The following is a 14,200-nucleotide window of genomic DNA, read 5'->3' as shown; positions in this document are numbered from 1 at the left end:
TTGGCGAACATGTCGTCCAAGGTGACGGCGATGGCCAGCTCCTGAACGTTTGTCTCCTCTGCCATGATTAAAACTGGTAGGCTTACATGTGCAAGAATTGAAAGATTTTGTATTTGGAAGCGGCTCATTCTGCGGGGCCATTTACACAACCAAATGCTGCAACTTGATCTTAATCCTAGGCTTTTCAGTCTGGAGAACAACCAGTAAACTGTTATTCTTTTTGATTGTTGGGGTGCAAAAAAGGAGAGGAGAGGACGTACTGTACTCGAATAAATAAACAAAGACAGAGAAACCTTGAAACCAGTGCAGGCAAATATATCAGTTTGTTTTAATAACATTTGGAGTGGTTGTTGGATTTTCCTTGAACGGATCCCATGGGAGGGTTAAGCAGTCTCGGTGGCAGCCAGGACAGAAGAAGTATTGTGGTACTCTTGACGCACACATGTCGCTGCGAGCTAAAAACGGATATATGCCCTCAGCATGTTGCCGTCAGTCGCTTGAGGGATAAAGGACATTTTTATATGGCATATTTAGCAGCTTCCATTTGCCGTGAGAGTTTTAAGTCACAGTCTTTTCTCGCAGCTCTGGCTCCTTCCCTGTGGTCACCTCTGTATCCAAGCCCTTTTTTTTCCTTTTGTGTTAATGGAGTGGTACTGGCACATACACGCTTAACTTCTCTGAAAGTGCGAACTTTTTTATTTTACAAAGGCACATTCGACCTTTTAAGTACACTCGCCAGGTGCGAATTAAAGAACGCAATTGACTGCGTATGGAGTATGTGCGAGGAGCCTCACTTGATGTTTCAGAATCGGATAACTCAACCATAACCACAGGGCTCCCAAAATCGATGAAAATATTTAAAACGTTGTCTTTTCCCGTTTGTCACTTGAGTTTCGCTGGAGATACATTTTAGATCAGGTAGTTCGGGCTGTCACTGCTGCATGCCATTTAATGTGAATGTGGTATTAAGGAAGAATTAAAAAAAGAAAAAGAAATAAAAAAATCACAGATTTAAAATCTAATGTGGCACTGATACCTGGTCTAGATGCACTAAAACTGTGTTTTCCCACAAAAAAAACGAATGGAACCTTTGGATTGAAAAGTTAAGCCTCGAAAGTAGCAGTAAAACCACCAGGGGGCGCACTATGCTTTTGACATAGAAGGCTATGGGAAAACGAGTCCATGTCTAACTTGATTTATACCAGTTCAATATGTTCCTGTTTCTTGTGTATCTTCATGTGAGAGGCGAGTGGAAGCGTCTCTTTAAGCGATATCTCTGCTGCAAACTTTGGACAGTTATGCGATTAACGGACGGACAGACAATCCTTAATTTATTTTCTGAGGAGTTAATGGCCTCGTGTCAGGTCTTCATCATGTTCTTTTGCTGGAGACCTGACGCTAGACGATTAACTCCTTAAAAATTTCAAGGATTGTCTGTTGATCATCTGTCAAACTGCTCAAATTTCTTTGAGGAGTGAATGGTCTAGTGTCAGGTCTTCATCAAAAGAACATGATTTCACTTTTGTAAATAACTTGTGTTTAGGGGAAAATAGATGATAATGATGAAAATCCACTTTTAATTAAATTTTAGGGCACGTTATTTAAAACATTTACAATTCTTAAGTGAAAGCCTGGAAAGAAATCTGCATATTTAATTGCTCTATCCCATCATGCAGTGGCGTCTGAGAGCCGTAGTGAGGCGTACGGCTTCCTGTTACAGAAACGCAGTCACGTCATTATTAACATTTAAAGCTGCTGATTCTGTTGTTTTCATCAACTCTGATACATGATACACTGTATGTAAATCAACATTAAGATCATTATGAAAGCATGGCAACACCTTGACAATTATAATGGCAAGTTCACACTGAACATACAGAGATTTTGTATTTAATACAGTGTTAATTCATGTGAATGTGGTCACTGGATCATTTGTGTTAATTGCATTACTCACACAAGTGTCATACAAATGTTATGCTCAATTTCAAATATTTAACTTTACATTGACTTCTCACTGATCTCATCATGGAAAAAGTTTGCATTGTGAACATAAAAGCAAACGAAACACCTGTGACTTAACACATGAAACTAATGACACAACAAAACAAAAAAAGTAATTGGTAAAATGGTGCCTCTTACCGTCGTGCAGTGGTGTCTGAGAGCCGTACATCGGCGTTCTGGAGCCGGTGCCATACATGGGAGTCTGGGAGCCGTACATCGGCGTGCGTCCATGTGCCGACGTCATTCCGCCGTGTCTCTTAGCTCCCCTGGAGGGAGGGATCAGTGTAGTGTTAGAAACTCATGGTAATACATCAAAAGGAAACCTCAAACAAGAGTGAAAGTGGCAACAGCTGTAAGTAATACTTAGATCAAAAGTAATTTATTGACGTGAAGTGAAGCAATGAGTGAAGAAAAAACATGAACACAGTATGGAAAATTAAAGCAGAGTATGTACATGGTGGTCAGGCGCTGTCTGTCCACAGAAATGGTCTGACAAGTGGAGTGAAGTTCCACTCGGGCCGTTGACTCCGTTGCGTCCTTAACCACCCCAATGTATCCTGGGCCACAGAGGAAAAATTCATCAGCATCAGCATTTAACAAGGATTGATGAATTTGTGACAACACACGTTGTCACCATTTTACCTTTGTAAGGACCCTGCGAGATACGAACTGTCTGACCAATCAGTTCATTGTCTCTCCGTCCTCTGCCCCTTCCCATTCCTCCTCCAGGGCCGCCGCCGCCGCCGCCACCACCTCCTCCTCCTCCTCCTCCTCCTCCTCCTCCTCTCTGCTGCGCACCTGGAGGGCAATGACAGAGGACCATGTTGAAAGCACCATTAGTGAACAACTGTGCTTCATATGGCCACTAAACAACATTTTAATTATTTTTTAATGACATGCAACACGAGGATCCTTGTCCTAAAGGTTCTTAAAGGAGACTTGACTAAAGATGATGCTGGGACCTTGAGCTCAGCTCAATCTTATCTGCTCATCTAACATCAACAAAACAGCAGGAAAAAACGTCTTTGTTCTATCACTTACCTCCTCCACCATGGTGCATGGGGCTGCTGATGCGAGGACTCATTGGAGCGAATCCTCCCACAGTGAAGTTGGTCACATCTCTTGGCTGAAAGAGAAAATAAATAAAGATCAGATTTCTATGGTTGCTCAATCCTTACAGCCCACACTAAATATTTGAGTGAGTTCAAAAGTGCATTAAGGGCTGATTATTACAAGGCATTTTATTTTCCATTTGAACACAACATATCACTGATTACTGCCGAAAAACAGGGACAGAAGTCTAAACTGTCTGTGTCCCTCATGCACTAATGTGATAACCCTGTGGCCAATAGAAGTCCAGATTTACAAATCAATCAGCCAATCAGATGCAGACCTTGGATCCACCCGCTAACACCAGATGTCGCGTCTTGCAGACAAACATGCCTCCGTTCTCCACCAGCTTCTTGCAGTGAAGGAAGGCAAAGCCTCGGAACAGGTGTCGAATTTCGCCTTCGCGGCCCTGCAGCAGAGACACATTATCACACATTAGAGTGCTGTTGGTACATTTCATGTTACTTTCTTGGCAAAAATGAGCAGGAACAGGTGACATCAGACAAGCGGTCTTCTGCCTTAACAGAACATTATCAGATCAATGAGCAGTGTCCTTACAGAGTGCGGCCCGTCGATGACCTTCACAATGTCCTTGACATGGATGTTGTTCTGCTCCGAGTCGAGCGCAACAGCAAAGCGGTTGTCTTTCCTACGGTTCACTGCCTGGTGACGCACTGTTAGCACCTTCCCGTGCATGTTCAACACCTGTGGGACACACAAATCGTTCAATTAACATTCACTTCTACCTTCAGTGTCTGCTGACCTGTGACTTGCTGCCCTTTACATCCCCGATGAGACTCTTACTTGGAATGTCTCTCTCTCCAAACGGACAATGACTCCAACTGTCTGTGGGTCAAGTTGAACCAGCTCTCCCCATTCATGCTGTCCCCCAGCATCGACACCAGACGCCGTCTCTGAGCAAAGCTGCAGGTCTCTAGGTAACACCTTCAACTGTGCGCACACACATAAATATGCTTTTTTTCCCCAGTGGTGAGAAATACTTGCAGGAGTCTGCACAGTTTTGATTCTGCCTTGTTACGTTGCCTTGACACATCTGAGTAAATTGCCAGTCTCTATCACATGATGTGAAAATTTACCTCGTGCATGGTGAGGTCGGAGAAGAGTATGACAAAGTTTTCTTCCACTCTGACGATGAGACCGGTGTCTCCTTCGTAACGCCCAGCGATCACCTTAACATGGTCGCCCATACGGAAGTATTTACGCAACTCGTGAGCTGGGAACTCCAGAGGGTCCTGCATCAAAACACACACACAGAGGAGGAGAAAGACAAGTGAGACGAGTATGTTCAGCTTTGGTGCTTTAATAAGGAGTTTGTTTTTAGGTCCTGGTTAGACACGGCTCATGTTGCAGAAAGCTTTTTTAATTCATTATAAACCTGTCATCTTAAGTTAAACACCGGATGTAACTAAACTGTGCAGATCCAAAACACAGAAGCCATCCAATCCAGACCTGGTCCTATAAACTATTACTCACTTTTAGAGCCTTTAGGGCCAAGAAATAAACAGTGGTGTGAGTTTTTGGACTGTGGGAGGAAGCCGGACAACCCAGAGAAAACCCCTCCACACACAGGGAGAACATGCAAACTCCATGCAAAAGGACCTTGTACCAGACGGGGCTCGATCCCAGGTCTTCTTGCTGCAAAGGCAAGAGTGCTAACCACTACACCAATCGTGTGGCCCCAAATGATAATCCAATGTAATATATGTGTATAAGTTCAAATGAAAACTAAAAATAATGACAAGATCAATTAATGAAACTTTCTTTCATTTGAAAGTCAGTTGTTGACTAAATTCAGACACTGAACCCCTAACACACTAACCCTCTATTAGACATTATGATGTTATGGGCCTTGGCTTGAGGATATTTTCTTTAGTTGTACCAATCTGAACTTAGAATGAACGAACCCAACATAGGGCTTCATGTGGAAATACCTTTGCACGTGTACAGGCACACAGAAATTTGATCATTAGGCTTGTGTGGGTGGGTGGGTGTGTGAGTAGAAAATAAGAAAAAAATAATGTGGGTGAGGTTTGTCCGAGTCACAACACTATTGGTTTTGATAATTTGCCATTAAAGATTAACTGGTTAAAGTTATCAGAAGATCTGGTCAGGTCTGGGCCTCGCGACCCGGTTTGGATCCATCATCTCAGATTTTCAGGGACGTTTCAAGGATTGGCAGAAATTTTTCGGCCCCACAAAGAACTCTTCAGACATTATCTGTGTGTTTTAAGTGCGAGAGTGTGCGAGTACCTTAAGGTCTTCATGTTTGGGCATGATGGTGATCTTGTTGCCGTCCACACTCAGGATTTTTCCCTGTAGGTTGATCAACTCTCCCTCACACACCTCCACATTGTCACCAGCTTGCAGGTTGTGTTCACGCTCCTTACCTGTAAGTGTGCAACACAAATTTCACCTTTAGACTTGATAAAAAACTGACGCTCATGAAGAGTGATAGTATACACATGGACTGAACACCAATAGAAGTTTGAAACATCACTAGGTTCTGATCATCTTCAGCTTGACCATTATTCGTCAGCTCACCTTTTGATAACATGGCATACCTGACTCTGTGACAACCTCCAGGTCGATTCCTTCGGGCTGGTCTTCAAACTTCTCCAGCTCAGACAGAGTGGGCTTCACGCCATCTGTGATCTGATGCAATAAATAAATAAATAAATAAATAAATAAATGTGATACGTTTCACTCATCAGTTTAAGGATGTAACCATAGACCAGATCTGTCATTCTCACCACAGCAGACATGGCAAAACTTTTAAACAAGAATCCTTTGCGGCTGTAACGGTTCCCCTCGAAGATCATGAAGTCTCCATCATGGCTGACCTCCCCGCCCAGGGACCTACGAATCAAATCATCATCATCACTTTCAAAATAACCATCGAAACAGTAATGTGTATTAGTGTGGATGACGTGTCATGTATTTGACACTATATCTGAAATAGAAACATGCAACACCTGTTTCTGGGAAAGTTTATGTTGATTATGAAGTCACACTAACCGTGGAGGTGCAACCAACCACTTCAATTCAATTCAATTTTGTGTGTACCTGATCTTCTCAGCATCAAACAGCCTCTGAGCAGGCCTCTTGTACTTCTTCTTTGAGAACCAATCTTTCTAGAGTACAAAGACATGCAGTTTCAGTTTATTCAGTTTCAGTCAACTGTGAAACACACACTATATCATGTATAGAATTTATATAATTGGTTCCTGCTGGGCAATTGCTATGTAAGGGAGTAAGCATCTACTACTATTCTCCAGGCTTCTTCTACTCCTCTTCCACTAAAGTTTCACTGTAAAAAAAAGTACTCTGAGTAACCCAAACAACAAAAGTTATAAGAATAAAAGAGAATGGCTACTTTGGAGCTTCACATGTTAATCATAATTTAATAAAGAGATGTGGTTGGAAGAAGATATTTTTTCTAATCTTTTTTATAAGTTGAGTTTATTAGTGATCGGGCAGTGAAAGTAAGACACATTTCTTTGTAATTTATTGTTTTTGCACATGACAATAAAGCATTTGAATCTTCTTAATCATTTGATTGGGAGGCAAGATAAGCGTGAGTGAGAGTTTGCTGTACCAGACTCATCTTGGCCTTGATTCGGTCCAGGTCTATTCGCGGGATCATCTTCAGGGAGATTGTGTTCTGACTCAGCTCCACATAATCAACCTGAAGAGAAAGAAAGCATGAAACCCATGAAATCAAACAAAAGCTGAACGTGTTTGAATTAACTTAGCTGTAAAACATAGAAAATGTTTCTATGGGTTGGTAGCGTTAGTTGGTACCTGAGCGATGTCGTCCCTGTACAGGCCTCTCTTCAGTCGCACCCAGGACTTGGGCTTCAGGTTGGTGACCTCTTTGACGACCTTGAGGACATCTGTCATTTCTTTGATGGGAACCATCTGCTGGTTCCAGAAGCCCATTCTCAGGTTCCCGATGCCCTCGATGGCTGACTTGACATGCGTCTGTTTGTATGACTCCACGTAGATGTAGCCTTTAACATGATCAGGGGCGACCACGGATTTAATCTGCAGTGGCTGTGGGGTGTGTGATGAGTAATCTGATTATAAAAGCAGGAAGCCTCAAAGTTTCCGCACATATACTTTATTCATTACGACCCTAATCTTTTCACATCATTGGCCGCTGAATCATCAGCATTTACATCACAAGAGTAAACACAATTCCAGCCAACGACAGTCAACAACCAACCTACAGTGCGACCAACAGCTTGAATAAAGCATGTTTTCACATTTTAATCCGAAAGACAGAAGCAAACATTGTCAGTGTCACATCTTCGCGGGGTCTGCATGAAAGTAATTAAACATGTCATAAAATGTAATAAAACAGGTAACAGTTGCTTACTGTGTCAGTGAACTGGTAGGCAATGAACTTCCTCATCAATGCAATGGCTGTCGCTCGCTCTTCTCCAATCTGTCAAGGAAGAAAATACAAGGTCAGGACATATGTGTATTTTCTAACTGAAGTGAAGTAAGTGTGTCTGTGTGTGTATCTGAGTAATAACGTGTGTGTGCTGCGGCTGAATGCCCAACTCTGTGCCAATTAACCAGTGTGACTCGGTATTCTAAACCAGGGATGCATTACTCCTCCCTGCTGCCGCCACATGTCTCTCCACCAAGACACCTGAATCACCTTATTTGTTATAGAAGTTCAGCTCCTTGTCTGTGGTGGTGACATACTTTTGATTATCATGTGTACCACTACACTTTGCCTTTGTCTAACAGAAAATGAGTCAGTGTTTTTATTCTAGGGCATTCTAGGGTTTTTGATGGTTCTGGAGTTTTTCCACACATTTGGGGTAAAGGTTTGCAGTTCAATACTGATTTTGTTTTGTACACATCAGAGGATTTTTATGTTAACACTCCAGGTATTTATGATTGTTTTGATGTATTTTTCTGAGAGTAGTGAGGCTTTTATTTCTCATTTATTTTTCGTTAAGTTAGATAAGCTCTGTTTTAAAGACAGTTCTGTTTCTCTCATGTTGTAGTCTTGTCTCACATCTTTTGGTTTTGCCCAATATTGCAGTGTAAATAAATACATTCTTTTAAATCAATACTAGCTGGTTTTTATGTTAAATTTCTTATGAGCTGTGTGTAACTGTATGAGTGTGTGTATGTGTGTGTATAAAGGTTACACACCTTACACTTCACTGTCCACAGGTTTGGATCCCTGATGGCAACAAACACATTTTAACATTAAAGCACAGATACTGATCTAGATGTCAATTGGTGAATGAGTGTTTTTTTTTTTACATACTTGACACCAGGAAGCAGCTGCTGCTGTGTGATGTCATCCGACAGTTCCTCAGAGCCTCCAGAGTGACTGTGCACCACAGAGGAAGAGAAGCAACAGTTAACATTATTATTCTGAAAATCCGGGTGACGTTCAGCAGTTGCGAGAAAACATCAAAACGAAAAGCCTTCAGAAATAGATTAAATTAAAAACTGACTATCAAGAAATTTACTCACTGCTCTCCTCCTGAGGACTTGGCATATTTCCTCATGTAATATTCACCCAGAGCCTCCTCTCTGGAGTCTCTGTAACACATCAACACACACACACAGTTGGACAATGAGACACAAAAATACATTTAATCAAAGATCTGTGAAAGAAATAATATGAGCAATGTTTAGAATGTTTAGAAAGTATCTTCACAAAGACATGCACCTGGAGTCTGTTTTCCATTAACTCCAGTAAGAACATGAGCTGTTCAGCTGATGGAGATAAACTAGTGTTTATTGACCACATACGAAAAAGAACAAGGTTCAAAATATCCCTGCAAAAACATTATCAACCCAGGGCTTTCATTTTTTCACATTCTGTGAATCTTGGTGTAGCTTTCACATTATATTACCTGCTATACTTGTCATGTATGCAACAAATAATTGTCTGTTACCTCCAGAGGTTCTGTAGCCGCCTGGATCCAGAGTGATCCTCGTCCAAAACCACATGGTCGATGTTTGACACTACACAGGAGAGAAAATAGGGTTAATTTGATATCAAATGAATGGTTTGATACACCCCAGGGACACTCCTAGTGTAGTCAGCACTGTGTCATTAACTCATGCAAACACAATTCAATAAATGTTTAACGATTCCTTTACTGAGGATATCAAAATTAAAAAGTAAATGATTGTGACTGTTAAAGAAAAAAAAAAAGTAGATTTACCTTCAGCCTCCTCTGCTCGTGGTCAATCGGAGAGTAGAAGAAGAAGGTAAGAGGGTATGGGCAAAGTAGAAAAAGAAAAGGAAATGAGGAAGCATCAAAGAGAAGGGAGGAGGGATAAATGCAGGGGGGAAAAGTGGATAGAGAAAAAGATCAAAAGTCAGAAAGAGGGAGGAGGTGAAAAGGTCAGCAGCGAGCGGAGGAAGAGAAAAAGAGAGACCAAGAGAAGAGAAGAAAAGTTGAAGGAGGGAGCAGCAGGACAAATGAAGGAAGAGTAGCAGTAGGAGCCAGACACGTCACAAAGGAGCAGAGTCACAGCAGCGACACAAACCAAGATGGGAGAAAAAAAAACAACAGAAACAAACACATTAATGTGACTGCAGAGCATATAGAAGCATGAAGCCAATGAAAGGTTCAATGTTCATGGATGAAGTGGAGTAGAAATAAAACGCCACCCCGGGTGGGAATCACAGGCTACCTCACAATACGTTGCGATACGTGCCATAAAATCATGATTCAACGATTCTGTGATAATCAATAATCAATAATATATCTGTCCAAGTCAAGAAAACGTGAATGCAGTATTTCCCTATTTTTTAACAAATAGAGTACAAAGTGAATAAAACCTATGTATTGAATGTGGATGGAGCATCTCTTAATGTAGGTTTCTCCGATATTATCATGTTGATGGTTTTCATTATCAGGATAATCATGAATGGGGAAACTGTTACCACTTCATGTGTGTGGCTTGCAAAAGCTCTCTAGCCTGCCTTTATTTTCAAGAACCACAAGGAGGAGCCTTCACTTCCTAGTCAATCAAGGACATTATGCTCAATAATGATCTTTTGTCGATACATTGCAGAGCTAAACGGCGAGACTGTAACTGCTTGTTTTGTTTCTACTGCACTGCCACCTGTGGTGAGGTTGTACGTTACCATGTGCAACATGTAAAGCTTTGACCACATTCATTAGCATGTATGTATGAATGAATGAATGAATTAATGAATAAATGAATAAATGAATAAATAAACGTGACAGGTTTGCTACTAGGCCGCAAGTCAGGCAAATGATCACACTTGGTTCTCTGAAGGTGGAATCACTTATCACAGATCAGGATTAAAACTAAGCAGCTGAAATATTAGTGCGCATCTGGATACGGAGTCACACTCCACATATACTGTGAGTGTGTGAAACCATCTTTTATTGTCTGTGTGCCTACATTTTTTGATGTACTGATACATAGTCAGTATGTTATCAGTATGTTGATCTCCCAGTGCTGAGAAGCAGCAGGGGGTTGGCAGGTGCAAGCTCAGTGATAACGTGGCTGCCAGCGAGGACAACAGGGAAAAATGTACAGAATTTTAGCCACTTAACAAAAGGCTTACCAAGTAAAATCTGTCATGGGTGAGCTTTTTGTTATGTAGCAAAAATCAGGGTTCCCTGGACCCTGTTGGCGTATTCACTGAGCGTACACTCACCTGCAAGTAACACACTGTCTATAAGTATCTCATACAAACAAACAAAAAAAACAACTAAACTATTCCTTAAATCCAGAATAAGGTGTTAAAACGTTCAATAATCATCTTCAGGTGTTGCTGTTCAAAAAGCCAAAAATGGATTTGCCCTCTGTGCTTCCTCCCATTAAGATACACATTTACACATACAGCTGTGCTGGGATGAGGTGGGGGTTAATACATTCTGGGACATGGACTTTATCAGATGGAAGAAACTGATGTTCCATCTGCTTCATCAACACATAGATATAAACAAAGGCATCAGAGCAAGAGAATTACCGTTAACTGAAGAGGACATGCATGACAGAAAGGAACACCAATAAGACAGAGAGAGTTCAGTCAGAAAACACATTGCACAGGTTTAACATGTCAACACGTTTAGGACGCGTGTTCTATTTACTTATTGATGTAAAACCGTCTAAATCAATGCAGTCCAACTTCATAAATATTGTTTGTTTAGATTGAGCACTCACATGCACAAAGCCATGATTCTGATGCTAGTGAGATGAACTAACAGTGATGCAACAGTCAGTCACACTGATTCATTTATTTACATAATGTTACAATATGATAAACATTTTAAATCAGATTTACAGGTTATAAATAAAACCACAAGCCTGTTCATATGTTTTGGGCAGTTTTTTTAATTTCCATAATAAAAAGAGAGGCACGTTTGGCTTATGTTTACTTAATGGGTATTAGTGCCTGATATGAACAGATCCAAGTTCTCACCTTTCTCCAAGATGTCTTCAGCTCCTTCCTCCCACTGATCCTCCTCATCCTCATACTCATCATCCACGTCTGCAAAGAAAGGAAACAAAGAATGGACACGTTTAAGCTCTACTCATCCCTATGAGGCAACAGGTAAGAAAGCAGAGCATGGAGACACTAGGGAGGACAAGGACAGACAGGGACAAGCAGAGAACAGAAAGAGGAGGGGGACAGATCCTCTGTAAATACCGGCTTCATCCAGGATGAATCCTCCGTGTCTTGGCTTCTTCCTGGGACGCTCATCATCGTCCTCCTCCTCTTCCTCATCATATTCTTCCTCGTCCTCCAGGTCCTCTCCCTCCTCCTCAGCTACCTTGTCGCTGCCCACCGGACTAGCCGTCTCCTCCAGAAAAGGAAAGACAGAGACATATAAAGTCTCAAGATTTTCCTGACCTCTCAGCATAGGATGCACAGCTTACAATTCTTGACTTCAGGGCTAAACTTGAGGGGAAACTGACTTACACTTCTGTTTGAGGAATATTACGAAAGACGGTTTGGTTGTGACGTGTCACTTTTGGGCCATTTTGGATCTGGTTCTAATTTAAAACCACTATTCGACTTGTCAAATCAGTATGAGAATATTCCAAACTAGACAGCAGATTCATTAAATGCTGCTTGGGATTTATGATGGAAACACAGCACATGATCTCCTTGTGTGCTTGCGTCCTCAGCATCTAAGATCACCTCCACGGTTGATGTCCTTTCCTTTTCAGCACCCATTCCACACTTTATTTGTACTCAACACCACAATATCAACACTGATCTTCACATTTCTTTCGTCTAAAGTTTGAAATATTATAATACTTATCATTCTTGTTCTCTCCCTGTCTCCTGCACTGATTGACAGTGGACACATCTGCATGGTCAGATTCATTAAAAACTAATTTGTAATTGTGACCAGACATGAAGTCCACATGTACTTGAATATTTGTGGACAAACTAAATTCAAACCTATGTGATCATAAGACATCAAGGACAATGCATTTATTCATTGGAATTTGAAATTTTCTATCATGAGACATCTATGGACAAAAAATAACCATTTCATGAGACTTGGATGTTACTTGGAGAGCGCTCAATATTTACTTAATTGGTACCCACAGTAGAGACATTTGAGAACCACTGCCTTGAATCATATGAGACCAGGTCCAAAAGTCAAAAACCACAATATTTAGATGTCAAATATGGAAACATGGTATAATTGAAACACTTACTCGATTATAATCAATAACTAAATTAATCGCCAACTATTAAAGAATTAAAACAAGTTTTCAGATTTTTTCTTTGGAAGTTTATTTGGAGTTAATTTGCTCCATATAACAAAGAAATCATTAAAACTAAATGTTAAGTTTTTGGAAAGAAAATGTTGAAAAATGTTGATCAGTGTTTTTCAAACTGGGAAATGATGATATTCTCAAATGCCCTGTTTTGTTCAAACTAAAATGATCCAGTTTTAATTATCTATTTAAAATTGTTAAATGGGGCACAGAAACCAGGAAATGTTCACAATAAGAAAATTTATTTTAATAATAAAATAAACACTCACACCAAAATTGTTGATTAATTTCTTAATTGATTAATCGAGTAATTGTTTCATCCCTCAATAAAATCTATACACTAAAAACCTCTAGATCTTCCACTAACCAGTAAGTCCTGGATGTTGAAATGTCCAGTTTTTCTTAAAAGTCAAACAAGTTTTAACATCAATAAACCCTTCTTTGAGCAATTAAATTAAATGTTCCCTAGCATTACGTTCCCCCTGAATTCCCGGATCTGAATCTGACTATATCGTCGTCACAGGAACAACGTGTGTGTTGTGTTTATCCACCTAAAGACAGGTGTTGTGCCAAAAAGTGATCGTCTCACACATACCAACTAAACACATGTATTTGCTATTACCACAGTCAATTTAATCCGGACATGTGCAGTTTTACACGTCATAAATAAATTCCGGGATACAGCTTTAATGGGCTACAAAGGCTTCAGTGGACCCGGATCAGTTCCTGGCAGTGGCAGACTCACTGAGCCGCTGTGTTTACGTTAATAGCGCGGTTACCACATCTAGCTAGCGGTTAGCATACCTCATTCTCCTCCACTTCCTCGGCCTCCCCGTCGCTGCTGCGGTCGCTCTGGTTGTCCGAGAAGTCACTGTCTTCGCTATCAGACATGACGTAGCCCTGGATAAACAGCAACAACGAAAAAGTAAAACACTTTGCGAGAGTTTCTTAAACGTACCCTGAGTGGCTAATATAAGCTAGCACCCAGCCTAGCAAAGCATGCTAGTGTCATTAGCATGGACGTAACGTTCCACATATCGCCATCACACTTGCAATCTAATTTCCCCTAATAAGTCCAGTGGCGGTTACAAACATGACCTAATTCAAATCACGAGTTATATCGTGTTATTTTGTCCATTAAAGTAAAAAGAATCACCTTACTTTGGTGAATGCAGTCCCTCTCACGTATTTTCGGAAAACCGCGAGATTTCGGCAGGCTGCTCAAATCTCTCGCGGGATTTGGGTGGCGATTCGTCAAGACGATACAGGGGTCTCACTCCGCCTGTTCTTCAAAAATAGTATTTTT

The 14,200-nt window shown here is 40.9% G+C and overlaps 1 protein-coding gene across 1 annotated transcript; it reads right to left on the bottom strand.

Annotated features, from left to right (window-relative positions):
• Positions 1-1,619: 1,619 nt before the first annotated feature.
• LOC122773536 (transcription elongation factor SPT5-like) lies at positions 1,620-14,189 on the bottom strand. The gene is made up of 26 exons (XM_044032296.1): positions 14,051-14,189; positions 13,699-13,794; positions 11,807-11,960; positions 11,579-11,647; positions 11,126-11,131; positions 9,336-9,347; positions 9,063-9,132; positions 8,635-8,703; positions 8,423-8,488; positions 8,305-8,335; positions 7,511-7,579; positions 6,934-7,185; positions 6,728-6,817; positions 6,196-6,263; positions 5,883-5,988; positions 5,694-5,784; positions 5,383-5,519; positions 4,209-4,364; positions 3,916-4,062; positions 3,670-3,816; positions 3,395-3,520; positions 3,043-3,127; positions 2,644-2,799; positions 2,456-2,558; positions 2,140-2,267; positions 1,620-1,711 (listed from the first exon to the last, which is right to left on the bottom strand). Exons 2-26 carry the CDS (start codon positions 13,783-13,785, stop codon positions 1,620-1,622), a joined length of 2,517 nt encoding a protein of 838 aa, XP_043888231.1. The 5' UTR covers positions 13,786-13,794; positions 14,051-14,189.
• Between the last annotated feature and the right edge of the window lie 11 nt (positions 14,190-14,200).

The sequence above is a fragment of the Solea senegalensis genome, linkage group LG8 (genome assembly GCF_019176455.1).
Source record: "Solea senegalensis isolate Sse05_10M linkage group LG8, IFAPA_SoseM_1, whole genome shotgun sequence".
Lineage (NCBI taxonomy): Eukaryota > Metazoa > Chordata > Actinopteri > Pleuronectiformes > Soleidae > Solea > Solea senegalensis.
The sequence above is the reverse complement of the archived record's forward strand: the minus strand, read 5'-3'. Positions and strand labels throughout refer to the sequence as shown.

What these genes read in the sequence shown, in the direction of transcription:
- LOC122773536 (XM_044032296.1), bottom strand. Translation starts at nt 13,785, where the DNA reads ATGTCTGATAGCGAAGACAGTGACTTCTCGGACAACCAGAGCGACCGC. An exon ending in ACAGGGACGACATCGCTCAG is followed by an intron (nt 6,818 to 6,933) that starts GTACCAACTAAC and finishes CTTTCTCTTCAG; the next exon opens with GTTGATTATGTGGAGCTGAG. An exon ending in TGGAGAGAGAGACATTCCAA is followed by an intron (nt 3,817 to 3,915) that starts GTAAGAGTCTCA and finishes TGTGTCCCACAG; the next exon opens with GTGTTGAACATGCACGGGAA.